The sequence below is a fragment of the Fringilla coelebs genome (genome assembly GCF_963513975.1).
Source record: "Fringilla coelebs genome assembly, chromosome: 21".
Classification (NCBI taxonomy): Eukaryota; Metazoa; Chordata; class Aves; order Passeriformes; family Fringillidae; genus Fringilla; species Fringilla coelebs.
The window spans coordinates 8,952,054-8,979,485 of record NC_140047.1 but is presented as its reverse complement, the minus strand read 5'-3'; the positions used below and the strand labels follow the sequence as shown (position 1 = coordinate 8,979,485).

Sequence of the window (27,432 nt, the reverse complement as noted above, 5' to 3'; positions counted from 1 at the left end):
GGCTGGGGAAGGTGCAGCACCTTCACCCACCTGGATGGAGATGCTGCTCCCTGCATGGCTGGGGCCAAGGGTGAGATCTGTGGGCAGGTTCTCAGTGAAAACCCTGTGCTGCTGAGAAATGCTGCCCTGAAAGGTCTCCCAGCTGGCTTTTCTGTGTGTGCCTTGTTGGGGATCTGATGGGGTGGGAGTGAGAGCAGAGTTCCTCTCACCCACTCTGTGCCTACCACATCAAATCTGATTTTGCAGCCAGCTCAGGTGTGTTCAGGGACAAAAAAAAAGAACCTAAAGGGATGTGTAAGGGAGCTTAAGTCAAAATTAGGAAGATACTTCAAATAGTGGCTGTTGGTAGAGCTAAATTAAATTGTGATTTTGTACTTAGAACTCCTGGGGAAGAGCAAGGGATGAAGAAAGGAAAAACCCAAGGCTTTGTCCCAAAAGCTGCCCTTCACCTCCAGATTTTGGATGGTCCATTTAGTAATCCTCACCCTGGTGTGACTTCTCCCTTTAATTGCATCCCTGAGTCCTTATTTAGCCATTAGCTGCCACTGCAGGGACACAGGTTATTAATTCCTCCCCTGCCCTGACTTTCACTCTGGGCCTTCACCAGCACTCAAGGTGAAGCTGGGAGGGCCAGGGGAGCTGCATCCCCATGAAACTCTGATTAGAAAACATTTTTCTCCCTCGTTGTCTTACATGGGGGGGTTGTATCTCAGGAGCCAATTATACCTCAAGCCCAGATTTATGGCTGGAGATGTGTCCATGTGATTTTAATATTTTTTATGGCTCTTTTGCTCCTTTCTCTCTGGTGTGGTGAGCACTGGAGAAGGAAACACTCAGGGAATAAGAGCAGAAAATGCACGTAAAAGAAAGGAGGTCCTGCCTTGTGGTGGATTTCTTTTTATTGTTGTTGTGACAAGTGATATTTAACCAGAAGTCACCTCTGAGTTCTGCCTTCTTGCCAGAGCTTTGCATCCCTTGCCTTCCTCCCTCCTGTGCTGCCACTTTGCACACCTGGGGTGCTCCCTGTGGCAGGGCAGGGCAGCTGTGACAGCTGGAATTGTCCTGCCCCATGGCTGGGCTCAGCACAGCTCTTTCCCCTCCTGGTCAGGGTTTTACCTGAGCTGGCTGCAGGTCTCAGCTCTATTTCAAACTGCTTGGTGTGGAGCTGCTCACCTAAGGAAGGCTGAGGTGTAGCAAGGGGGAGAAAGCAAATTAATGCCAGTGAAAGCATCCAGAAATAGCAAATTCAGGGGCTAAGCAGGCCGTGTATTAAATCTTTCAGGAGAGGCAATCTATCACAGGCAGGGAGGGGAGAGGAGGAAATTGCTCCTGAGGGCAGCTGGAGGTTCAGATGTGGCCAGCTTTGCTCCTCCACAGTGTCCCATCCCCGTGGCTCACAACCTGGGGAGCCCCACCTGCCTTCCCCAGGATGCCCAGGAGGGATGGATGGGCAGGGCTGTCCTGCTGCCACCCCTCTGTGTCCCTGTGCTGTCCCTGGCTGTGCCCATGGGGATGCTCCAGCCCCAGCAGCCACAGCCCAGCCTGGCCCCGTGCCAGCAATAATACGTGGGGTTTAATTAAAACAGTATTTTTCATCTCCCTCATACGTTATTTGGTTATTGCTTCAGAACGAGCCAAGGAATTCTTGTGTTCCTCCCTCACTCCTTTAATCTGCTTTCTCCCCTCCTTTCTTTCTGCCCTTTTGGTGTCCTTTCCCTCATCTCCAGGGGTTTAACTTTTTTCAGCTGTCACAAAGTTGTTAAGATGAGGAAGCCTGTGGCTCATAAGGACTCAGTCCTTCCACTGGGTTTGCTGGGAGATGCTTCCAGGGCAGCAGTGCAGAGCCTGGCCGAGCAGGGAAGGAGCTCACAGGTGGAGAGGCTGGAGGAAAAGGTGTTTCTCCATCCCAACAAATCCAATCCCAGGCTGGGATGAAGATCCCTGAGTTGTTTGTGCAGGAGGGGCTCAGCCAGGGGGGCTCTGGGGTGCTGTGCTGTGCTGTGCTGTCAGAGCATGCAGCTGCTCCTGTTGGTGCCCAGGTGTGCCAGGTGTGCCCAGCCAGCCTCCCCACCTGCGCTCCTGCCCTGCCCCGGGACAAAAACGGCTGTGCAGGGAATGTTTTGTGCTGCTCAGCAGGATGCTCAGGGCTGGGCTGAGTTCAGCAGCTCTGCTGTGAGGGGTGAGGCACCAATATAAAATATAACCCTGTCATTCCTTCCCTTCCCAGGCCCTTCCCTTCGGAGGAGACCACGGAGAATGACGATGACGTGTACCGGAGCTTGGAGGAGCTGGCAGAGTGAGTGGCCTCACCTTCTCCTCCTGGGAGGGCTGAGGGAAAAGTTCCTGTGGGTTTTCCAGCAAAGGCAGATAAAGTTTGACAGCATGGCTGGGAGAGCCAGCACGGCTGCTTTGATCCCTTGGCCAGGAGATTTTTGTGCTCTGACAAAAGTCCATCTCTTTCTGGTGGGAAGCCCTGGGAGATGTCACTTTTAATCAGGTTGAGCTGATGAGTGGCTTGCTGGGGGGTGAGAGGGGCCAAGCCCAGGGGATCCCCAACTCCTCCTCAATCCCCAAACCCTTCATCCCCTGAGATGATCCAAGCCAGCTCTGGGAGTGAGGTACTCATTTCCCCCCATGGCATTTTTTGGGTGCTGGCACACGGAGCTGCGCCCCCATGTGTGATTTTGGCCCTGGGGCAGTCAGAGAATAGTTTGGGTTGAAAAGGACCTTGAAGACCATTTCATGCCACCCCTCTGCAGAGGGCAGGGGACACTTCCCACTCCCCCACGTGGCTCCAAGCCCCATCCAGGCTGGCCTTGGACACCTCCAGGGCTGTGGCAGCCACGTCCTGCCATGGCACCCGTCCTGCTTGTCCTTGGTGGGACGTGGGGCGATGCTGCTGCTGCCTCTGTCCGTGTTTATCTGGTTTTTCTGCCCGTGGTGGTGATGTAACAGGCTTTTAAAATCAACCTTGAACTGCAGCACACGCAGTGAAGTGCAGGCACTATTGGAATTCGATGGCAGCATTCCCATCAAGCCAGGGTTTTGCTTATGAAGTGCAGTCTGCTGCATATGGAGGGATGGAGTGCATGGGTGGATGTGTGGCTTTGTGCAGTTAAATATTATTGTTCCACAACATAAATAATAAGGCTCCTTAATCCAATGAGTTCCTTATGGCTTCAGTTATTACAAAAGTAAATCATAAATTACCAGCAGAGGGAATGGAGTGCCCTGGAATTCCCTGCTTGCTGTTGGCTCCCAGCAGCTGCAGTTTAATAAAATTTTAACCAAGAAAGGGATCCTTTCAAGAATAGCATTTTTTTGTGCCCCCTCTCTGAAAGTTCTCAAAATCCCTTTAATATCAGGGTTTAAAATTCCTGTTTCTCACACAGAGATGTGCTTTGAATTGGAGAGAGATGTGTGTGGGGGCTCTCACACGAGCGCTGGTGGGGATGGCAGAGAGAGCAGGTTCGGGGTGCTGCCCTTGGTTATTTGGTGCTGGAAGTGGGTTCACAGCTTTATTGGTTATTTGGTGCTGGAAGTGGGTTCCCAGACTGGTTCTCTTGTCCCAGTCTGCTGGGGACAAGGTCTCCAGGTGGAAACTTCCCAAACTGTTCCTTGCCCCTTGGTCAGAGGGGCTGTGATGCCCATCAGATAACTTGGAGGTTTATTTCCACTGATTTCCCTGTTCTGTCCCAGATCTCTAAATTTAACTTTCCCTGTTGTCCCATTCTCTGCAAAATCCTCTTTTTTAACATCTTATTTAGGACTTGTGGGGGAAAGGCATGTTGAAATGAGCAGGGATTGCACAAATTCCCTCCCAGTGCCTGGAAACACAGGCTATGAAACGGTGTCAGAACCCACCCACAGCTGGAAAAACCCCAAAAACTCCCAGGGAACCCCTCAGCCCGAGTTCTGCTGCTCCTGCTGCCTGCAGCCCTTTCTCCTTTGGAGCAGGCAGTTCTGGCTGGAAGTGTTCCAGTCCCAGTGCTGTGCCCAGGTCCCGCAGCCCAGGCTCTGATGGAAAAGCCATTCCTCAGCTCCTGCCCTCTCCAAACAGCTCCACAGGGGCAGCATCCTCTGCTGGCAGGGATCCATCCATCCAGCACCTCTGCCTGGAGTGCTGCTGCTGATCCAGCAGCCCTGGGGAGATGTGGCCGCAGCCAAAATGCTTTTTTTGGAGGCGAGTTAGTGATTTCCACAGCAGGCAGGGAAACGACCCAGGGTGTGTGGAGGGAGCTGCTCCAGCCCTGCCTCTGGATCCAGCAGGGGTTTGTCACCTGCTGTCCCCACCGGCCTCAGGGGGACAGGGGTGGGTGAGGAGGGACAACCCTGGTGGGCTCTGTGCCACCAGCTCGCCCTGGGAGGGGGGAATCCTCTTTTCCTCTCTGGAGGAAAAGCTCAGGATGAACTCTGAGTTGGTTCTAACAAAACATTTTGAGGTCTGGTAAATGAGGTTTGTTTTTTGGGTTTTTTTTTGAGAATGTCAGAATGCTTCATTTCAACTTGAGTGGAGTAGTTTGGTGTCCCCAGGTTGAGGTTTTGAATTCCTGTGCTGCAGAGCCTTTGGGATATGGACAGGTTTGTGATGGAGGTGCTGGTTTGGGGAGCAGAAGGAGCCAGGCTTTGTCCCTGCTGTCCCTGTGATGCTCTGAAGAGGGAGAACCTTTATCCTGAGAGCTCTCCCAGCAGGGAGGAGCTGTGGGACAAAAACCAGGGCTGGAAGGGGATGCAGGAACGAGCTGTGTGTGAAATCATGGGGCGGCCACGGGGTTCTGCTGTGTTTAAAGGACGTTTAAGCCTTGCTGACCCCATTGTGCTTTCACCTTTGGGGTGGTGCAGGGACTAATCCCAGCTCCAGACAGATCCCCAGCCAGCAGATCAAGGCACATAATTGCCTGGAAACAGCTATTTAGTTAAAAAAAAAACTAAATAATTGGTGATGGAAAGGGGAAGGGAAGTTAAAGGCTATCAGGGGAGCTGGGAACTTCTCAAATTCCATTTCCAGCCCTCTGGCCCCTCGCTTTGCTGTGCCCTGGGCCAGATGGCAGCTTGCAGCCAGCCTGGGCAGATGGCAGGGGCTGCCTGCATTGCAAGTGCTGCCTGATCGATGCTGTGAGGAGCTGGAAAGGGACAAGTGGCCTCTGCTGCCAGATTGATTCCAGCCAGCCCCATGCCAGACCCTGGAGCAGCCATTTGGGGGGAGTTTGTCCATGAAATGAGCTGGGTTTTGCAGCAGCAGCCTGTGGGTTCATCCTCTGGAGCCTGTGCCCCCAGATCAGGGATTGCCAGTGACCCTTGTCCTGAGGATGCTCCTGCAGATCCCTGGGGAGGGGAGCTGCTGCTTCCCACATGGCTGTGGCTGCTGGGACCTGATGTCAGAGGCAATTATCCACCTTACTGCCCTGCCAACTGCTTTTCCATCCCCCTTTATGGCTCTTTCAGCTGCTCCAAACCATCCTGGTACCTCACAGTTATATTTAACATTTCACCTAAATTTTCTCCTGCTGCCACTTGAGCTCTCTCCAGTTATTTTGTCTCATTAAATTTATGGCAGTGATTAATCCTGGCCATTTTTACAGCCCCAGAGCCTTCTTTATGATGAACCTTCTCCTCTGCAGTGGCACAATTGGGCAGATGACACAGGGCAGATTTTGGGTTATTTGTTATTTGGGTTATTGTTATTTGGGTTATTGAGGAATTCAAGAGTCAGGCAGAAGTTCTGTGAATGGTTTGATGTGAAACATTTAATTTGCATAACTTTTACCTTTGTTTTCTCTTCTGAAGATAATTTGTTGTGAGGAGAGGAGTTGTAGTGTTGCATTAAGGACCAAATAAGTGTTTTAGGCAAAGCAGGTCCCCTCCAAAACCTACCCCTGGAGAGCTTTGTCCCACGGGTTGATGTCGATGTCCCCTGCTCTTGTTTTGAGCTGCAGCTCCCTGGGAATTTATCCCCAACAAATTTGTTGGGATAATTGTGTATTCCCAACCTTTCCACCCTGGAGAAGGGGGAAAGGAGATCTGCCAGGCCACAGTTTCCCAAGTGATGCCTCTTCTGGGCTCACCTTCTTGCTGAAGCTTCTCCTGCTTCTCTCACTGCTGTCACCAGCACTGCCCCCTCACATCTTCCAAAATAGTGCTGTGATCAGCAGAATTTCTCAAATGCATTAAAGAAAGTAACGAGCCCAGGAGCCAAGGTGAGATGATGAGTGAGCTGCCACTTTTCCCATTATTTTTATGTTGGACAAAGCAGGCACAGCAGCCCCTCAAATAAATGGCTCTGTGGTGCAGGGCACTTGAGCCAGAGTGCCTGTAAATGTGTCTGTCCCTTGTGTGTCACTCCTGTTGGTTTTTACACGTCCTGCTTGTGCCATTTCTAGGGTCACATTGGTCACTTTTCCTGGGCTCAGAGCCTGAGAAATTCCACTTGGAATGGGGAATGTGAGACCCAAGAAGAATAGATGGGGAAAGGCTTCTGCTATTTCCAGATGAGTGTCTCCATCCAAGTCCAGTCTGAGCAATGAAAACCCTGCAAGATCTCGAGTCCTCCAGCTGCACATCTTGCACTGCCTCACCCTGAAACCTAAACCTGCCAGATGTGCTGCAAATTTAGGGTTCTGCTTGTCCTCTCTGACAGAATGGGCTGGAGGAGCCCCTGAATGAGGGGTTGGTTGGAGGAGCTGTGTATTTATAGCTCTGAGGGCAGGGTGAGGATGAGCAAGTGGGGATTGGGGCGGGCTGGAGCCTGACAGCTGCTGGGCAGCTGCCTCAGAGACCCTGCAAATCTCCCAGCCTGGACCTGTGGTGGCTCTGAGATCTTCTGGCTCTTAACCCTGGTCACAGGACTGGAAATTTGGGTTTGTCTCTTGGTTGTCTTATTTTAGCTCCTTCTGTCCCCTGCTGCTCTTTCTTTTGCTGTTCCTGGTGGTTCTGGCTCTTTCCTCAGTGTGGTTTCGACGGAGTTTTGCTGGGGTGGGTTTGTCATGAGGGTTTGTCCTTGAATTCTTGAGGCTGGTACAAACTCATCAACTTCCCACAGCAGCTTTTATGGCTGGAGAGGCTCTTCAGTGGCCCTGAAATGCCTCAGAGCTTCCCCAGTGTCCCTGCAGAGATGGGGGACCTGCTGCGTGTCATTTATTGGGGCCCATTTATCGATCACAAACTGTTTGTGCCCATAGTCCCTTCCAGCCCCAAACAGTCTGTGATTTTATAGATCTGTCCTTCCCTTTCCCTCACTCCAAGGCAGCATCCTGGCAGCAGTCCCTCTGTTCTGGGAGCTGCTCCTTGGCAGGGCTGCTGCCTGGCTGGGTGGGTGTTGGTGCACAGCAGGCACTGCCAGCGAGGCAGAGCTCAGCCAGAAGCATTGTTTTAGCCTGAAATTGCCTTAGATATGAAAAGCTTTATTCATTGTCAGCTTTTCTGGCTCTGCAAGATGCTGCCAGCCCAAAGCTGGTTGTGTCCATCCTAATAGCAGTAATTGCAAGTGCTGGTGTTCCCTCTGAAGGGTGGCTGAAATCCCTTTCCTAACCCCAGAGCTGTCAATGAATCTCCTAATCCAGGCAGCAGATCATAGGCTCTGATACCCACGGGTAACTCACAGAACTCTGCTGCTTCTATTGAAGGAGTAAATTGCTTTTCTTTGTGAGGAATGAGGTGATCTGGCTTTCCTTGCTCAAGTTGTTCTGTCTGCCCATGTCACGCCTGGGAGGCTGAATTTATTGCCTGAATTCCGTGTGTCCTGAGGTTTCCACTGGCTGGAATCATCCCAATCCCTCTGCACGTGTCCCAGAGCAGTTCCCAAGCTCTCCAGGGATGGGCATGCTCGTCCCTCACTCCACAGCAGGATTGCCCTAGTCCTCTCCTGGCTGTGTTGATGCCTTAGGAGGAAACAATGCCTCAGGTTTAGCTTTAATATTTTTCACATTCTGTGCTGCTTTGGTGTATGGGTCTGGGCTCACATCAGGGCATGGTGAGTTCTGTGCACAGAGCAGGGAGACAAAACAATTCCTGCTCCAGCTGGGCACCAAGGACAAATGAGCCAAATCTCAGCCCAGGAGCACAAACCCCGTGGGCTGGAGAGAGAAAAACAAGCAGGGTGGGACTGCAGGGGCTGAAGCTGGGATGGGACAATGAACTGCAAGGTGCAAATGGAGCAGAACTGATCCCAGGGACAGACCCCGTGCCCCATGTGCATTTTGGGGCCATTTTGGGTCATCTTGGGTGCAGCCCTGGCTGAGCCCAGGTGGATCCATGGAGGAGATCCTTTGGATAAATCCCTGCTTTATTCTGTAGCTCTGTCCAGTCTCTGTTCTATCTCAGCCTTCTCCAGGCATCATTTCCACACCCAGCTGGCTCCTGCCCATGCCATTAACCCAACCACACATTCCCAAAACCCCTCCAGCCATGGAAATGATGTATGGAGAGGCAGCCAGCAACCCAAGAGGTGTGGGCAGGGAGATTCATCAGGAGCTGGGAGAGACTGGCTCTGGGTGAGGAGCAGAGCTGAGAATATAAATATTGGTGCAGATAATAACAGTGATGCCTGGGAGGGGGAAGATGGATCACCAGCTATTAGTGGGCATTATTGCAGCAGCTGCAATGCATCACCCGGGAAGAATGGGATGGATACATCATGCCAGTGTACTTATTTAAAATCCCCAAACTTTTATTGAATAAATCTGGTTGTATAAATAGAAAGGGCCGTATTTAAGCAGCCTGGTTTTGCAGGCAGATGTGCTCTGCTGCTCCCTGATATGTAATAGAGAGATGTTGAGTGTCACACTTGGAGCACAGCTTTACACCTAAATTTATTTGTGTGTAATTAATGCCCCTGTTGAAAGGCACAGCTCGTAAAATATGCGAATGCTGTTTGATATTCCAGCATTTCACACCGTGCTGATCCTGTGGGATTGACTTCAGTGGGAGCTGTTAGCAGCCAGCACCTGTAGATCTAAGCACTGGAATTATTATTGTTAATTGCTATTTAATATGGGCTGAATTTTTCAAAAGTATTCCAAGGCTGAGGAGCCCCTGGGAAGGGTGTGGAGGCTCAGATGATAATTAATTACTGAACACCATCACCTTTAGCACCAACTGGGCTCTACAGCTCTGGGATGCCTTTGAAGCCTGGGAATGCAGGGGCAGCTCCAAAGTGGTGGGGCTGGTCCTCAAAATGTGACATTTTGCTGCTTAATTTCTCCCTGCTGCAAATGTTGTTATTGGCCTCTCCCCTGCGAGCTGAGCTGAGATTGTTTTGTGCTGGTCAGGAGAGCCTCCTATAATTCCAGCAAATTCTGGATTAAAACTCACCCAGTTGCCCATCAGGGCAGGGACTGGGCTTTGTGGGAGTTGGTGCATCACTCAGATAACAGGATGCAGAGCCTTGAAGCCTGGATGGAACGCCCAGGGCTGGGTCCTGGCGTCGCTGTGGGTCCTGCACAGCCCAGGGCTGGGTCCTGGCGTCGCTGTGGGTCCTGCACAGCCCAGGGCTGGTTCATCAGGGCTGGGATGCTTTTCCTGCTGCTCAGGGACATTGGTTGAGTGTTCAGCATCTGCTCCTGCTTGGAGTGGAGCTGGGCTCCTACAGCACTTTGCAGCCCTGGCTGGGGGATGGTTTTGTGGCACAAAGGAAACGTTTCAGTGAGGAAAAGCCAAACCAGATCAAGAGCAAATGCAGAGCCTTAAGCAGACCAAAATCCAACCTTAGAGTGAATTCTCTGGGCAGGATACAAAGTCACTGAGGCAAGGGCTGCTCCTGGTCCTGGAGAGGAGCTGAAGGGGAGGTTGTGGGCACCTTTGGAGCTGGGGGAGCTGGGGCTGGTGGCTCTGGTGGCTCAGATGGTCCCTCTGAGCCATCCCAGCTGGGCCCATTAGTGCTGAGCAAAGGCTCTGCAGGGGCAGAGCTGGCAGCCCGTGGTGCTGTGGGCATGGTGGGCACAGAGCCTGGCACAGGGCACAGAGCCATTCTTGGCTGTGATCCCTGCTCGTGTCGTTCTGCCTTTTCCAGCCTCCGGCCAGCGGAAAGAAATGTGCAGCAGGCGCTGATCCGGGAAAAGCAGAGAGCAGGGGCTGGATTCTCACAGGATTTTCTTACTGGGATTCTCCTCCCTCCTCGGTGCCTGATGAAGTGCCAGTGAACATCCCCTGGGTGTTATACCTGACTCCTTCTCCTTCTCCTTGCAGCGAACACGATCTGGGGGAGGACATCTACGACTGCGTGCCCTGCGAGGATGAGGGCGATGATATCTACGAGGATATCATCAGAGTGGAGGTTCAGCAGCCCATGGTAACAACCCAGCTGTGTTTTCACAGCTACACCTCGCTGGGAGGGGGAGGGAGAGGGTGCCAGGAAGGGAATAACTCCCTGCCACTGGCAGGTGATGCTGCAAGGAAGGAATTGCTCCTCCAAACTGAGCAGCAGCTGGGATGGCACCAGCCCACAGGGGTTCTCCAAGGAATTTCCCAGCCCAGCCTGTCATCTGCAGGAGTTGGGGAGGAGGAAGGGAAAGGGAGACCTAATAAGCCCTAAAAGATGAGCTAAAAATAGGATTTTGCTGCTGCTGAGGCTGTGTCACTCCAGCCTGCTCCGTCAGCCAGAGGTGCCACTGGTATTTTTAGTTCAGGGTGACAGATCTGTGTGCCAGGGATCCAGCAGCTGCCTGTGCAAGCTGCTCCTACCTGGAGCAGGAAGATATTTACAGTGGAGCTTTCTGGGGCAGCAGGGACCAGTGTGGCACTGGGGATGTGGAACTGTTCCCATTTGTCACCTCTAACAAGATTTTGCTGATGGAGAAGCCTGAGTGTGAGGCATGGAGGGACCTGTGCTATCTCCAAGGGCTGTGGAGCAAATGTCACACTCCAAGGATGAGCCAAGGAGGTGTTGGTGGCCCTTGCACCTCCCCAAGGTGCCCACAGCCACCTCCCTACTTATGTCCCAGAGTGTGACCTTCCAAATTCTCTCCCCCCTCCAAAATCTGCCTCCCCCAGGCTTTGTTCAGCCACTAATGACTCTCCCCTAGCTCCCACCTCCCTGGAACAAAGCAGGATCAGTGGACAAGCTCAGTGATCCATTCAATCCCTGGAGCAGGATGCAGCCTGGGGATGCAGGGCTGCATCCAGGGATGCCTCTGCTCTGGTTCCTCCGAGATCACAAACCCCTCATTCCACCCCTTCACACCCTGGCTGCAGCTGGAGGAGCTCCCTGCACACCAAAACCCCTCTGGGTCAGGGAGCTGAGCCCAAAATATTCCCCCTGGTGCTGCCAAAGGGCTTGGATCTGAAGGCAGCACAGCTCCAGTGGTTTCTGACACCAGCTGCAAAAGCCACTTGGCCCAAGAACTGCCCCAGGGGAAGGTTTTGGTAGGAATTTGTTGCTTAAATGGGAAAAATGGGGGAAAGCTCCAGCAGCCAGGTAATACAGGATTCAGGTCACTGGAATTGGCAATTTTTCACTGTCCCCTCCAGATTATTTTATGTTTTCTGCTGAGGAGTTGAGAGCTGTGACTCCCTTTCACTTCCCTGAGCAAAAGAGTCTATTTCTAATATATCTGCCCAAAAATTGAGAGTTTTTGGGTAACATTTGTTGCAACAGCAAGCGTGTGATTCTAATGGCTTCTTGTATTTCTGCATGCTTCAGATTAGATACATGCAGGTAAGATGAATTGATTAAAATCTGGGTTTCATCCAGCTGCAAGGCCCCAGCTGTGAGTTCTGAGGGGGTGGACAGGGGGGCTCTGTTCCTGTGCATGATCCATCAAACCCCATCACTGAACTCCCTCCCAAATTCAGATTCTGCCCTGCCAAGGGCAGCAGCTCCCAACACGTGGGCCCAGCTTTGCAGAGCAGAAGTGACTCCAGGAGTTGGAGCTTTGGGAAAAGCACATTTTATCAGATTTGACCTAAAATCAGGAGAGTTGGCAACCCTGGCCAGGGATTTGTGGAAGTCTGACGTATTATTTGTGACCCACTTAGTATCTGTTGTGAGTTTCATCTTAAGCAATAAGAAAAAAATTAAAAAGAGAGAAAAAAAATCAGCCTTTATCTCCTATTATTCTTCTTTAGCTGATAGTCTTTGGTGGTGTGGCTGTAAAAAATGCAAAAAATGCAGTTTTTTCCATGTTTAAACATATTTAATAACACAGCCAGAGTTCCTCCTTATATTTTTTGGATAAAAATAGTTCCTTTTAGCATAAACCAGTAGTGGTTCTCTCCTGACTTGCCAAACTTGTGCTTGGTTGCTGTAACTGGAGCCCCACCAGGTTGCTGGACCACCCTTAGGACCATCTGACCATGCCTTATTTTTCCTTCCCCTAGAAAATGGGAATGACAGAAGATGACAAAAGGAATTGCTGTTTGCTAGAAATCCAAGAAACCGAGGCCAAATACTACAAAACCCTTGAGGATATAGAAAAGGTGAGAGCTCTGCCTTCCCCAGCAGATCCCAGGTGAATTGTGCTGGGTTGGTTCTTGCTCCCAGAGCTGGGAGAGGTGAGGGGCAGGATGAGGAAAATGGGAGAGGAGGGGGGATCCACGAAACCCTGACAAGCAGGAGGCAAAACCAGCATCTTTTTTTGGTGATTGCTGCAGGTTAGAACCAGGCTGAAAACCCTCCTGCTGTGTCCCCCCATCCTGGGGTGAGAATCTCCCACTCCTGGCTGATAAGAGCTGTGTTTGCAGATATCTCTTATCACTCTGATTGATTCCTTTATTCTGGGTGCTGAGGCTGTGCTGACTTGCCACTGGAGCTAATTGGATTAAAAGGAACGTTCTGCTGCCTCAATTCGTGGGGGTTTAATTGGTTTTGATGAATTATTGTGGCTCCTTTCTTTTAAAAACAAATGAAAGGGAACACCTCAGCAATGGATGGAGCCTGGAGGTGGTTCCTGCTCCCAGGGAAGCAGCAGGAAGGAAGAACAATAATGAAAATCAAGCTGCCATTTCTGATCACCCTGATGCTTTTGTTTCCTCCCCTTTTTGCCATTCTCTCCCTCTGTCTGTCTGCTGAAAGTTCCCCCAGAGAAGCTGTGAGCAAAACTGGAAAAATGAAGAACATTTCCAGGAAAATGTCCCAATATATTTGTAATTTCTGTTTCCTTGTTCCCTGGAAACAGCCACAGCCCTCTGGTTTGGGAGAAAGGAAGAGTTAAATTATTGCTTTCTTATCAATTAAAGCTGGCAGGCCCTGGTGGTGTCATGGGGGGAGTTTCCCCTCCTGGGTTGTTGTATTTGGGGTTTTTTGCAGTCCCAAGTCACGTAGATGTTCCTATTAATATGTATTTGTTCAGAAAGGCATTGCCCATGTAATCACATCATTGCTGCCTCCTCAAGGGCAGAATTCCAGGGAGATAAAGAGCTGGGAAGATGCTTCAGTGCAGCCAAGGGCTGCAGAGTGCATTTCACCCCCCTGCTGCAGCTTTAGCAGGGGAAGGGGCTGTGGGCACCCATGGGTGGGGGTCTGGCACCTTCCCACCCCTGGAAATGCTGTGGGAGCTCAGGGATGATGCACTCATGGAATTCCTTCCATCCCTGCTCATCCTCTGCCTTTGCAAGTGCTCAGGCTCATCAAAACCTGCCCAGGTGAACTCAGCTGGTGAAGCAGAAATTACAAATCCTGTGCACAACCCGGTTCCCTCCTCTGCAGCACCTCAATCCCTTTTCCATTTCCCTCTTGCAGAACTACATGAACCCCCTGAGGCTGGTACTGACTCCCCAAGACATGGAAGCTATTTTTATCAATTTGGAGGTAACATCGTGGGCATTGTGCCTTAAATCTTTGTTCTTTTCACAGCAGCTCAGCCCTGTCCCTGCTTGGGAGGAGGTTTTCTGATTTCCTGTTAGATTTGTGCATTCACTTGGAGAGCTCCAGCCTTTTGTGTGCTGTGGAGCTTAAAGTGCTTCAGGAGACATTCTTTAACACTCAGTTTTAGAGGTGGGGAATATATGAACTCTAGGAAAGAAAACAATTCTATCAAGTGGATGTTTCAGGGCTGGGGCTCTGGATTTCAGCTGATTTGGGCACAGGGTAATGGAGGGGTTTATTTCTCCTCTGGTTTGCACTGGGTCTAGGTCAAAACCTCATCTCCTGCACTCCTTCCATCCCATCTCCTCCTTCCTCCCCAGCCTGGGGCATTGCTCCCTGCTGGAATTACACCCCTGTCCTCCAGGCCAGTCCCACTAGAACAACTTTCTTTACAAACACCTAAAAGAGGGAAAGCCCTGCCTGCTGAAGGAGGGAATGTGCATTTCTCTGGGCTCTGTTTGCCCACCTGCTCTGAATGTGTGTGAAGTGTTGGCTGTTGCTTGGTTTTAGGACCTCATTAAAGTGCACTTCAGTTTCCTGAGAGCCATCGATGTCTCGATGATGTCTGGAGGAAGCAGCCTGGCAAAAGTGTTCCTGGAGTTCAAAGAGAGGTAAAGGAATCCCAGGCTTCAGGCAGCCCCAGTTTTAACAGATTTGGGGTTAGTTTTGGAGATTTAAACAGGGGTTTTGTGTGGTCTCTGCAAGCAGCACAGGGCTGTGATGTGGTGGGGTGACTCCTGTGCAGGGGAGACTCAGCCCTGCTCTGATCAAAGCGATTCCTCACTTTAAAGAATCTCATTTTTTGGCACAGAGCTCATCCTGCACCTTCTGCACGATGAATAAATGTGGAAGTTTCTTTCACAAACAGAATCAATGCTGGGTTTTGGCAGCTGCAAGCAGGAGCACCCCAGCACACACAGATAAGGTTGATAAAAGCCTTTAATATCCTTAATACTAATCAAAGGGTGATTCATTGTGGAATGGTGCCAGGCTGTTATTTCCCTGTGATTAAACCAGTGTCTAGACACAGAAATGCCATTCAGAAGTCAATAACTCCAGAAATACCATCTGCATTAATAACACACCGTGAGGTCACATCTTCCATCATCCTGGGGGCCTCTCTTCACAAAGGGCTTTTTTTTTTATGGGTTAAATTACGAAAATATTCCAAAGAGGAATGCAAATAATTTCAAAATACTCCTAAAAGTCACTCAGGTGATTTTGATCTCCTGATTGCTGGCTCAGCCCCGTGCATGCCGGGACACAGGAGGGTTCTGGAGGTGGCACTGCTGCCCAGGGAGGTGCAGGGGCTGTGCAGGAGCACGAGGCTGGGGTTTGAGCCATGGAATCAGTGTTAACAGCCTGGTGGGAGCTGGCAGAATTGCTTGGAGCTGGTGAGTTCCCTGCAGATGGGAGAAGCAGCTGACCCCCTTCCTAAAGGAGCTTGCAAACAACTTCCTGAAGGACCTGAAAGCCTTGGAGAGATGTGAGGGGAGAGGAAAAAGCAGCTGTGAGGTGGTGATGGTGGATCTGAAGCTCTCTTCAGTCCGTGGGGATTTTGGGGACATCAGTGCTGTGGGAAGCTGCTGCTCAAGGGGGGTTTTGCCTTGGAGAAGTCCCTAAAATCAGATTGTTGGGGATGAAGAGTTTGGAGCAAGCTGATGGAAACAGGCAGAGTCCTTTCCTCCATCACATTTTACAGCAAGGGAATTTCCCTGCAGCAGGAGGAGGAGGAGGTGAACTCACTGGGGAGCCAGTGCTGCCCCACCAGGAAGGGAGCACAGACCTCCAGAGTCCCCACTTGGTCCCTGAATGTGGGACCTTCCTCCATCACATCTGTCCATGACAAATAACTCCTGCTGCCCTCCACATCCTTGGAGACATTCTGGCAAAATGATGCATTGCTCCTTGGCTTTGCAGGGGCCTTTTTTAAGGAAATAGTTTGTAAATCTCTTCCTCTGGAAGCCAGAGGTTTGAATTTATGCTCCTGAAGCCTTTTTGAAGCTCTCCCCGTGCTGGCAAGGTAGATATTATTGTGCCTGTGCAGAAATTGTCAGGGGGAAAAGGTGGAAGAATAATCTTTGGTGGCTGTGGCTCCATAAATCTCTTTATCCACTTCCCTGCAGGGTGTGAATGTCCCAGGTTTATGGAGCAACTGGGTCAGTGGTTCCCAGGTCATCTCCATCGAGAGATGAGGCCCCCAGATAATGGATGAGGTGCAGTTTGTGATGGAAGATGTGTCCTAGCAGCAGCAGCACACTTAACAGCCAGAAAGGGGGAGAGAACCCAAACCTGTCAGGCAGGATTAATGAGGGAAAAGGGGGAATCCGTGACAAAACTGCTCTTTTTTCTGTCAGTGTTTAAATTTATAGCCCAGGGTGTCCATGCAGAGCTTCCCTGTGCTTCCAAAGGCTGTGACAACATTCTTTTCCCAATTACCCAGGCTCTTGATCTCTAGGTCCCTGTGGCTCTTTCAAGAAGATGTGATTCTAAAATGTGACATTGAACCATCATAGAATCACTGAATGGTTTGGGTTGGAAGTGAGCTAAAAGTTCATCCCATTTCCCTTCCACCATCCCAGCTTGCTCCAAGCTCCATCCAGCCTGGCCTTGGGTAATTCCAGGGTCAGCCACGAGCTCTCAGGGCGACTTCTGACAGTTCCTCACTACTTTCACAAGGGAGAATTTCATCCCACTGTCCCCTTCAAAACCAGGCTCCTCTGCTCTGGCCACCCAGCCCCTTCTGTTCATCACGAGCTGAATCACCTCCATGAACTCTAGAAACTTCCAAATGTTCAGCTGTTGAAAATCTAAATGTCAAAAAGCCACACAATCAAAGAGTGTTTGTACTTTGCTAAGCAGTGAAAAGGGGGAATAGCTGTTTGCCTCGGCCTTTCGCTGTACACACATTTATTTCTCTTTTTTAACAGCCTATAACTGCCAGCACTTCCAGTTAAACCTGTGATTTTCCCTCCCTGCAGGCTGCTGATTTATGGCAAGTACTGCAGCCACATGGAATATGCCCAGAACACCCTGAACCACCTCCTTGCCAACCGGGAGGATGTCAGGCAGAAGGTGGAGGTGAGCAGGGGCTGAGTGCTGCCCTGTCCCAGCTCTGGGAAGGACCTGCTGGAGCTGAGCTCGGTGTCTGGGGGATGTTGGATGGACCAGCAGAGAAGAAGGGTGTCAGAGTGTGATTGTGCTGCCACAGAGGGAGCAGAGCTGGGGGTCACCCTGTCCTGTCCCCTCGTTTTTCCCGTATCTCCTCACCAGACCCTCACTCTGTCCTTCCTCCCCAAGTTTATCCAAGTTAAACCAAACCAGTGTCTTTATTTGGCTGGGACAAGTTCTCTGAGTTGTGCAGGCCCTGAGCATCCCCAAAGCAGGAGCCACGAGGTTTTCCAAAGCCACCACCCAAATCCCCAGGCACACACCAGAATTCCTGCCCTGGCCTCCTCAGTGTGAGCAGGGGCTGTTCCAGGCATTAAGGGAATCAAAGGAGCCTCAGAAGGGCTGCATTGTTTGAGCTGCTGTTTTCACCCAGCTCTAATTCCTGCTCTGCTCCTGATGCTAATCAGAATTTGCCTGGCTGTCTGTCCACGTTACCTCACCTTCTGCAAATGTGCTCTGGTTCCCTGTGTGAACCCAGTTCAGGGGTAAAACTGCAGCTGGGAGTTGTGTAAAAAGTGCTGTGGCTGGAACTGAGGGTCCAGCCCCTGGATTAATCCTTGATCACCTCTGTGGTGGGAGCCCAGCCCTGGCTGGGTGGCTGCAAGGACCACAGGTCTGTGGGCATCAGAACTGAGTTTACAGGAGCCAAAGAAGCATCCTCAAGGCTTCTTTTCGCTGGGAAGCTGTTGTTTTTTCACTGCTGATTTATTGATCTCCTTCCTAGGAATGCACACTAAAGGTCCAGGATGGGAAATTCAAGTTGCAAGATCTGCTGGTGGTTCCAATGCAAAGAGTTTTGAAGTACCACCTCCTGTTAAAAGTAAGTTTTTCAGCACTGGCACTTCTCTCTCTGCTGTAGCATCTTTCACCTCTGTCAGTGGAGGGTGAATCATTGCCAAATGCAGAGCAAGGGTTGGGATTTTTATACCCCTTCAAATAAAATAATTACTGGAGCTACTTAACACGACATAATATTTGTGCTGTGTCCTAAAGTACAGTGACCCAGGGTAATTCTGCACTTGCTAGCCACGAGAGGCACTTAATGAATATAAAATAAGCTTGCATATAATCTGATTATGTGTGAAATTCCTCCAGTCAACTCCATGTAACAGATCTCTCAAGCACCAGCCCTTGGTCTGTTCCCTGTCCTCCTGCCACAGCTGCCTGCTTGGGCATCCCTGCCACCTCCCTGGCATCCCTGCCACCTCCCTGGCATTCCTGCTGCCACCCAGGCATCCCTCCAGTCACCCCTGGAATGCCTGCAGCCACCCTGACATCCCTGTCACCACCCTGCCAACACTCAGGCAGACCCTGACTGGTGCAGGAAGGGTCTGGGCATCTTTCCTAGCACATCCAAAATCATTCTTATTATTAATTTATATTTGATGCTATTATTTATTTAGTTTTATTTATTTGTTATTTAATATTTATCATTTTATTTTTTTATTTTTATGATTTTATTTTTATGATTTTATTTTTATGATTTTATTTTTATGATTTTATTTTCATTTCAGGAGCTGCTCAGCCATTCCTCAGACCGGCCAGAGAAGCAGCAGCTGAAGGAGGCTCTGGAGGCAATGCAGGTACAGGAGGTGAAGTGGGGAGGGGGCTGAGCTGGCTGTGGGCTGCAGCAGAGCTCAGCATCCCTCTGCTCTGTGGAACAGAAATTTGGGTGGAACATCCATCCAGGAGCAGCTGGAGGGAAGGCAGGGTCTGCTCCTCCTGGCCACACCTGTGTGTGTGGGTTGTCCCTTGGTGTGGTGGCCTCAGAGCAGATCCCCTGTCACCACTGAGGCAGAGGGGGGAGCTGGGGTTTGTTGACAAGTCAGGACTTTTCCCTGACTGCTGTTGTGTGTGCAGAGGCCGTGCCAGATCCGGCTTTTGTTTCTGCTGGGAGGGATTTGGAGCAGCTCCAGGGGAATCAGCAAGTCAGGGAGTGTGGCAGCCATGGGAGCCTTCCCTGGGTGCTGGCTGGGAATCCTTTCATCCACCTTTTTTTTATTTTATTTTGTTAAAGGGAAGATGTGTTTTCAACAACTGATGACTTTTGGCATCAGCACTTTGCTTTGCTTCGAGTCGTTTTTTTTTTTCAGCTTTTAGCTGGAGCCCCCAACATCTCAGAAAAACCATCAGCAACAAAAAAAATCAAATTGCAGAATCATCCAAACGTTTTCTGGCTGGGTTATGTCTCCCCACACACACATTCACAGCAGAGCTGACTGGAGGATGCTCTGGGGAGCACCTCAGGGTTCATCCCCGTGCTCGTGCTCACTTTGTTTTCCACCTCTGGGCTGCACCTTTTGTATCGTGGCTGCATTTCCTGGCCCTTACATAAGCTGGGTGACCTTTCCAGCCACTTTGCTGCCAGCCCAGGGACCCAGGGCTGCTGTGGGGCTCTCTGTGGAGCTGAGGTGCTTTGAAGGACGTTGCATTCCCAGCCTGCTGCTGTGGCCTCAGATGAACGCTGAGCCTGGTGACAGCAGTTAAACCCTGCTCCTGGCCTCATCACCCAGCACCACTGCTGAAAAATAAATGTCTGTTTGCTCTGGCTCTGCTGCAGACTCAGCATTTGCTGCAGGAAGATGTTGATAACCATCAGGGAGGTTTCTCTCTTCTCCTCCCCATGGCCAGGAGAGTGTGGGAGCAGTTCCGACCGCGCTGGGCTCGGGGGGTTTGGGAGCCGTTCAGTTTGGTTTTAATTGATCTGTAAACCAAGGCTTAACTTCCAAGTGATGTCTTTCATCACCAGTCCAGCCTTCCTGTCTGCTGTGCTGGCAGGCAGCAGACATTGCTGCTGTCTGGGGTGAGAGCTGTGCGGTGACATTCCCAAAGGGATTCAGCTCCCTTTTATTTTGCTTGAGTAGTTGGTTCTGCAAGGCAAGGGTGGGATTTGCACCAAAAAAAAATCTTTTGTGATGGGTTTTTTTGGTGCAGGTGCCAATCCTCTGCCTTGAGTTCCCAGTGGTAGTGGGGGAGAGGCAGCTCCCAGTGAAATTCCAGAGGTGCCAACATTTGCAGGTTGTTGTTTCAAGTCCTGCTTGGTGCTGGGATTGTGTTTCCCTGGGATTGTGTTTCCCTGCTTCAGAATCCTTTTGGTTGTGTCATTTCTCATCACCATCCCTGCCATCCCTGGCCTGGTGATGTTACAAGTATTGTCACGTAGATCTGTGATTATGGGATGTGATTAACCCTCCTTGTGTTGGGGAGCTGAGCCAGGTCTGACCCGGGGGGATGTCTTAAAAAATCCCCTGCTCAGATTTAATCCAAGTTGACAAGAGCTGTTGTTGAGGTCAAGGAGGGAGCAGATAAGAAGCAAACAGGCACAGCAAATCCACTCTGAAAGGTGCAAGAAGTTGTTCCAGTGGAAGGGATGGTTCCTTCCCTTTGATGGATGAAAATTTGGGGTTTGGGGTCGCTGTGCTGCCATGGATTCTTGCATTGCCATGGATTCTTGCATTGCCATGGGTTCCTGCATTGCCATGGGTTCATGCATTGCCATCTTCTGGGAAATGGAAAACATTGCAGCACCTGCCTGGCTCTGTCCCAGGCTGCAGTGGGATCCTGCTCAGATTCCTGAGGGATTCAGGGAGCCAGGCTCATGTCTGTTCTCCTGGGTAAAGTAAAAATCACTATTCACCCTTTTTATTTTTTTTTTTTAAGGACTTGGCCATGTACATCAATGAAGTCAAGAGGGACAAAGAGACTTTGAAGAAAATAAGTGAATTTCAGAGTTCTATAGAAAACCTGGTAAGGTGGAAAATCCTCTTGAACCCAGTTTAGTTTGATTATTATTAATTAATTAGTAATTATTATGTATTTGGGGGTTTTGGGCAATTACTGCTTATTCTGATGTGCTGAAAGATCCCCATATGTTCAGGCTCTCTTGTGGTTTGCTGATGGTCCAGAGGTGGATGCTCCATCACAAAACTGCTTTGGCTGGGGTGGAGGGTGGCTTCTTCTGCTGGTGTTACACTAAAAATGTTTCTTCAGCTTTTTCTCACCTTATCAGTGTAGGGAGGACACAGAAGTTCCTCAAGCTGCTTATCTGGCTTCTGATTAAAAAGAGGTTTTCTTTTGATTTTAAGAGGACAGAGGTTAACTGAAAGGGGAGGAGAAGGGCTCATATAAAAAGGCACCAAATCCCCAAAAATTCCAACCAGGTATTTTAAGGAGAACTCATCCTGCAAACTGCAGAGCTGTCAAACACTCAGCCCTGCTGCTGTGCATCAGCAGACCTGGAGGGGTGCTGGGTTTGGGGGCTTTAAACCTTGACTTCATTAGGAAACGATGAACTTCTAACTGATGGCTATTTACCAGAGACAAAATCCTTCATTATTATGGAAACCTCTGAAAAATACCTTATTGCAGCTGGGGAGGGGTTTGACTGCTGGGGGTTCCTGGGGTGCTGTGCCCATGGCCAGGCTCCCCTTGGAGCATCCTCCCTGCCCTTGCTGGGGGTGCTGCTGCTCCCAGGAGCTTTGGCAGGGCTGGGGGGTGAATCCAGCCAGCCCTGGGGTCCCACCTGCCCAGAGCAGCGCTCCAGGCATGGCTGTGGCTCTGAGCCCTGCTCTGCCTCCTGCAGCAAGTGAAGCTGGAGGAGTTTGGGAGGCCCAAGATCGACGGGGAGCTCAAGGTGCGCTCCATAGTGAACCACACCAAGCAGGACAGGTGAGTGGCCCCTGTCCCCAGTGTCCCCAAACATGCCCTCATCTAATGACTCCCCTTGAGCTCATTTCTTTCATAACTGCCTGGAATTTCACTGCCATAACCCAGCATCAATGTGAAATCACAGCAGGACACAAGCACTCAACATTGAGCTGGGGAGCTCCTCAGAGCTTTCCAAATCTCTCCCCTTGGGTTTTTTAAATCATGTGTTTGACTGGCTTGCTTGTTTATTTGCTTGCTTTGGGCAGGTATTTATTTTTATTTGATAAAGTAGTGATTGTCTGCAAGAGGAAAGGATACAGTTATGAGCTGAAGGAAATTATTGAGCTGCTCTTCCACAAGATGACTGATGACCCCATGAATAACAAGGACATTAAGAAGGTAGGTGGACCAAGGATTAGCTCTGGAGAGCATTTTGGAGCTCTTTCAGGGTAGTATGTTCCCATTAGCCTTTTAAAATAGGAAAAAAAGCTGGAAAATAAATGCTCAGCTTTCAAGGCAGCCTTAAATAGCATTGGGAAATGTTTATTAATGTGGGGCTGGGCTGGATCCTTGACCTGTGTCCTGGCAGAACAGCCCTGAGGAGGCTGGGATGGTTGGAGTCAGGAGGGAGGAAGCTGCTCTCTGCTTTCTGGCCCAGTGTCAGGGAGCAAACATCAGATGGGCAGGAGAGGAGGGCAGGGAGGAGGGAGGGAAGGTCCAGGATGTTCTTTCTCCCACAAGCTGCAGGGTGGAGGAGCCTGGAAAGGCAGCTTTGCACACCAGGCTGCCAAAATTGGCACTCAAAGCACTGAAGGAACATCATTTCCCTCTGGTTTGATGCTCACTCTGCAGCCATGGAGGAAAAACCTCCCAGCTCTTGCTTTAAGCGAGCCCCTTTAGCTGAATCCACTCCCATGCCATGGGAAGGGCAGGTGGGAAAAGGGACACAGGGGTGAGAACAGCCAAGAGCTGCTGAGGGAATGCTGCTGGCTTTGTGTTTTAATGAAATCTCTCTCCACTTTGCTCTCCCATGCTTTCTAGTCCCATGGAAAAATGGTAAGCAGAGCACCCCTGTGGCTGTGGTGTGTTTGTGTGCAGCGTGCTGACGAGACAGGCTGAGCATATGTGCACTGGGCAGGTCAGCTGCTCCTCCTGGGCTGTCACTTGCTGTCAGCCCCAGACAGAGGGGCTGGGGAGGATCCAGTGGAGCAGAAGAATCTGGGTTCTCTCATCTGCCACCAGGAAATCCTGCCTGCTCCGAGCGCACAGCGCCCAGGCGCTTCGGGCATCATGAACTGGGATGTGTTAGAGAAGCAGGGAGATCTCCTCCCTGCTCCTGCTGTCCCTGGCCATGGTCCAGCTCAGGGGACAGGGACAGCACTCAGAGCAGTGTCTGGGCTGTGTGAGTGGAGTGTGGTGTGCTCTGCTGGGAGATCAGCTCTCTTTCCTCTTGCAGTGGTCCTACGGCTTCTACCTGATCCACCTGCAGGGGAAACAGGGCTTCCAGTTCTTCTGCAAGACTGAGGAGATGAAGAGGAAGTGGATGGAGCAGTTTGAAATGGCCATGTGAGCATGAGGGGCTGCTCTAGCCCCGGGTGCTGTTGCCAGGAGTGGGGGAAAAGTGTCTGAAAGTGTCTGGGGCCATCAGGTCACTGCAGAGCAGCTCTGACAGCAAAACCTGTGATGGGGGAGCTGGATGGAGCTTGGACTGTTCTCTGAGCCTCCCCACCAAAGCCTCTCTGACACTGAGAGGGGATTTTGGACAGGAATCCTCCCCAGTTCCTTCCTTCCCTTCCCCAAAGGGTGGCAGGCCCTGGCACAGGTGCCCAGAGGAGCTGGGGTGCCCCTGGATCTCTGGGAGAGTTCCAGGCTAGGCTGGACAGGGCTGGGAGTGACCTGGGGCAGTGGGAGGTGTGGAATGGGGATGGGGTGATTTTAAATGTCAGAGCCAAAGCTTTCTGTGGTTCTCTGGAAGGACACCTCACCTGCTCCTGGCCGTGGGAAGGCTCCAGGAGCAGGGTGAGGAGGGAGGGTGGTGCTGCAGGACCTGCTCCTGAGCAGGGCAGGGCTTCACTGATGCTCGACTCAGGCCAAACCCATGCCTCCTGTCCCAGGGGAAGGTGATGGGCAAAATCCTCTCTCCACAACCTGATCTCCTCCCACAGTGGGTTTGGTGTCTGTGGGGTGTCCAGGCTGTGACTGAAATGCCCCAGTCCAGGCTGAAAACCCCCAGCTCCTTCCCCTCAGGTCCAACATCAAGCCAGAGAAAGCCAATGCAAATCACCACAACTTCCAGATGTACACATTTGAAAAGACAACCAACTGCAAAGCCTGCAGGATGTTCCTGAGGTGAGCAACAACCTTCTGCAGTAAAACACAGAAACAAAACTCTCAAAGCTGGGGCTGGATTAGGATTTTCTGACTTTTTTTTTTTTTTTGTGGCACAGAGGAACCTTCTACCAGGGCTATCTTTGCCCCAAATGTGGAGCAGGTGCTCACAAGGAGTGCTTGGAGATTATTCCTCCCTGCAAGATGGGTGAGTAATTTGATGAGCAGCTCATTGCTGCCCGTGAATGATCTGATAAATTCACTTTATAAAGCTCTGATGTTTGTTAATGCATTACAAAATACAAGTATGCTCCCACCCCACCTGCCAGAGCTGTAATTCATGTTGGTTGATGGTTTAGAACACAAACAAAGCAGCCAAAATTCTCTGAAACAAGGAGTTAATCCCATGGATGGCAGGAAATCTCTGTGCAGGGGTGGGATGCTCCAGCTCTTGTGGGTGGGCATTGAAGAGAGATTATCAATTCTTCATCATTTAACAGCGAAAGCAGGAGGGTCTGCAGCAGGGAGAACAGCTCTGATGAACACAGAGCTCCTCTCTGGACCCCAAATGTCCCAAAGTACAGCCAGAATTTGTGTCCTTGGTCTAAACTGGGCCAAGCTGGGACACCCAGGGCACAACCCTGGTGATGCTCCAGGGGTGGGGGGCACAGGGGGGACTGCAGAACTTGGTGGCAGTAAGGGAATGGCCCTGTCTGGTGCAGCCCCTCCCAGAGCAGAGCAGTGACTCCAGTGTCCCCACCTCTGCTTTGGCTTCAGCTTCACAGCCTGTGCTGCTCTGTGACACTCAGAGCATCAGCAGAGACAGAAGATGGGTTTGTTGCCTGTTGAATTAACCCTTTACCCCACTTTTTCTCTTGCAGGTTCTTCAGCAGACCAGGTACGTGGTTTGGCCTTTTCCTCACCCCCTGTGTCCTTGTCCAGCTCATGGGAAGGGCCAGCAGTGGCCTCAGAGGGGTCACAGGACTGGGGACCAGTGGGGCAGGACTGGGGACCAGTGGGGCAGGACTGGGACCAGTGGGACAGGGCTGGGCACCACTGGGACAGGACTGGGCACCACTAGGACAGGATTGGGGACCAGTGGGGCAGGATTGTGGACCAGTGGGACAGAATTGGGACCAGTGGGGCAGGACTGGGGACCAGTAGGACAGAACTGGGACCAGTGGAACACAATTGGGGACCAGTGGGGCAGGACTGGGGACCAGTGGGGCAGGACTGGGACCAGTGGGACAGGACTGGAACCAGTGGCCTCCTCTCCAGCCTATTACTGGCCCAGTTTAAGCAGCCCCAGCTGGGGTGAGCACCATGGGCTGGGGGGTACCAGGGAGATTTGGGGAGGGTTTTTCTCATCCCAGTGGCACCAGGTGGGTGCTCGTGGGGAGAGCTGAGGCTGATGTGTCCTCACTGAGTTTTTTTCCTCTTTCTTTGCAGGATTCACTGGGTGCAGGACCTGGTAAGGGCATTGCTGTGGGGCAGAGGGCAGGGACAGGTTGTGGCTGCAGGAATCCCCAGCACTGGGTGTGTGGGAGGGGGAGGCTCCTTCCAAAGCCAGGAAAGAGCTTTAGTGCCTGCAGAAGGGTGCTGTGCTCCCTCCTGGCCAGCCATGGGGCACTGGGCACTCTCCTGTCCCTGCTGCCCCAGAATTTCTCTCCCCTTGTGCCCCTGGCCAGCCCTGGGCCAGCAAAGCCTCTGCCCATCACACCCAGAGGAGCCTGGCACAAGATCCTGGTGCCAAATCAACCTTCAGGGCAGAGCAGGCTGTTCTGGCAGGGAGATTGTGGCTGGTGGGCAGCATCTTCCTCCAGTGTGCTCAGGGCTCTGATGGGCCATCAGTCACAAAGGTTACTGCAGTCACTTTTATCTTCCTGTGTTTAAAACTCGCCTGGACAGAGCTCTGGGCCTGCCCTGCCCCTGCTGTGGCTCAAAGGAGAAGAACAATTTGTTTTTGTGCTGTTTCTGATGGAAGGAAAGCCAAGCCTGGCAAAAAGAAACCTGAATCAAATTTGTGGTTAGGGAAAAAACAAAAAAAAACAACAAAAACCCAACAAAACAAGCACAGAGTGCTCTTGCTGGGAGGGGAGAGCAGAGGTGGGGAGGCATTTTGAGGATAAACACTGTGGGTTTGGTGCAGCGGGGGAAGTTTATTTAATGTGCAGTTGTTGGCCAGACAAGTGGACTTTGACTGGGAGCTTCAGGGGCGTTCTGAGTCCCAGGTCCAGCTGATATTCAGTGGTAGCTGAGTGTTCACTGCTCCCTTTTGCAATTGTGGGGTCACTGCTGAGCCTGGCAGGGCTTGCTGCTGCCCAGGCATTGCCTGGCAAGAGCTCCTCTCCTCGATTTTCCTCTCCTTGATTTTCCTCTCCTTGATTTTCCTCTCCTTGATTTTCCTCTCCTCGATTTTCCTCTCCTCGATTTTCCTCTCCTCGATTTTCCTCTCCTTGATTTTCCTCTCCTTGATTTTCCTCTCCCCTCCTGGATTTCAGCTCCTTGGTGGGGCTCAAATCCAGGTGCAGGGCTGGGAGCTGGAGCTTCAGCTTGGCTGGGTCTTTCCTGGGTTTATTTTTGCTCAGGGAACTCAGTCATGCATGTAACTGTGGGAGCCAAGAACATTCACTGTGGACACCATTCCTTTCTGCTTTCATGTTTCCTGCCCCCAAGTCCTGCCTGCTGTGCCCTGTCAGGGGGTGAGGAGAGCAGGTTTCAGGAGGGGTGGTTCTCTTCGGGCTTTTTTCAGCTGGGACAAGGTTGTGAAACCGTTTTGCTTCTCTGCCAGGTCCTAAAATGGTGGCAGTTCAGAATTACCATGGAAACCCAGCCCCTCCTGGGAAGCCAGTGCTGACCTTTCAGATTGGGGACGTGATGGAGCTGCTGAGGGGCGACCCCGACTCGCCGTGGTGGGAGGTGAGGGTGATTCCTCTTGGGGAACTCCTAAACCACTGACTTCTGCATGATCCCTTTCATTTTGGGGCTTTCCTGGTGCAGGGCTGTGCTGGGGCTTGGGAGGCAGCGTGGGGTCTGTCCCCAGCCCTGCCCAGTGCCACCAGTGCTCCCAGTGCTCGCCCAGTCTGATGCCCAGCTTGGCTTTGCAGGGGAGGCTGCTGCAGACGAAGAAGTCGGGTTATTTCCCCAGCTCCTCAGTGAAACCCTGCCCTGTGGATGCCAGGGTAAGTGCCAGAGAGCCCATGGAGCTGCTGGGCTTGTCCCTGCTGCTCTCCTCAGCCTTCTCCTCAAGACCCCAGTCCTGCCCTGGACCTTCAGCAGGGTCTCTGCCCCACAGGGGAGGGGGATGTCAGGGCAGGGCAGTCCCAGCCCTGCTCCCAAGGCTGGGGTTGGCACCATCGTTTCCAGCTCTGTCCCTTCTCTGACCCAGGAGCAGAGTGCTGGAGATCAGGCCCAGTACAAACTGCATTTGGTTTATTTTAATTGCCTTTAGCTGCTTGCTGTAACGTTGTCAGCCGCTTCCCAATTAA

At 51.4% G+C, this 27,432-nt stretch overlaps 1 protein-coding gene across 2 annotated transcripts in view; it reads left to right on the top strand.

Moving 5' to 3' along the window:
- Positions 1-27,432, top strand: part of VAV2 (vav guanine nucleotide exchange factor 2) — a 113,987-nt gene that overhangs the window by 78,433 nt on the left and 8,122 nt on the right. For both annotated transcript variants that reach the window (XM_084219820.1, XM_084219821.1), the window contains exons 4-21: positions 2,228-2,296; positions 10,183-10,285; positions 12,313-12,411; positions 13,673-13,741; positions 14,309-14,409; positions 16,780-16,879; positions 17,694-17,789; positions 18,484-18,552; positions 20,630-20,716; positions 21,552-21,637; positions 21,883-22,015; positions 23,073-23,182; positions 23,864-23,965; positions 24,064-24,152; positions 24,826-24,842; positions 25,394-25,415; positions 26,736-26,863; positions 27,052-27,126. In XM_084219820.1, coding sequence (XP_084075946.1) covers positions 2,228-2,296; positions 10,183-10,285; positions 12,313-12,411; positions 13,673-13,741; positions 14,309-14,409; positions 16,780-16,879; positions 17,694-17,789; positions 18,484-18,552; positions 20,630-20,716; positions 21,552-21,637; positions 21,883-22,015; positions 23,073-23,182; positions 23,864-23,965; positions 24,064-24,152; positions 24,826-24,842; positions 25,394-25,415; positions 26,736-26,863; positions 27,052-27,126 — 1,555 coding nt within the window. The remainder of the gene's footprint in view (positions 1-2,227; positions 2,297-10,182; positions 10,286-12,312; positions 12,412-13,672; positions 13,742-14,308; positions 14,410-16,779; positions 16,880-17,693; positions 17,790-18,483; positions 18,553-20,629; positions 20,717-21,551; positions 21,638-21,882; positions 22,016-23,072; positions 23,183-23,863; positions 23,966-24,063; positions 24,153-24,825; positions 24,843-25,393; positions 25,416-26,735; positions 26,864-27,051; positions 27,127-27,432) is intronic.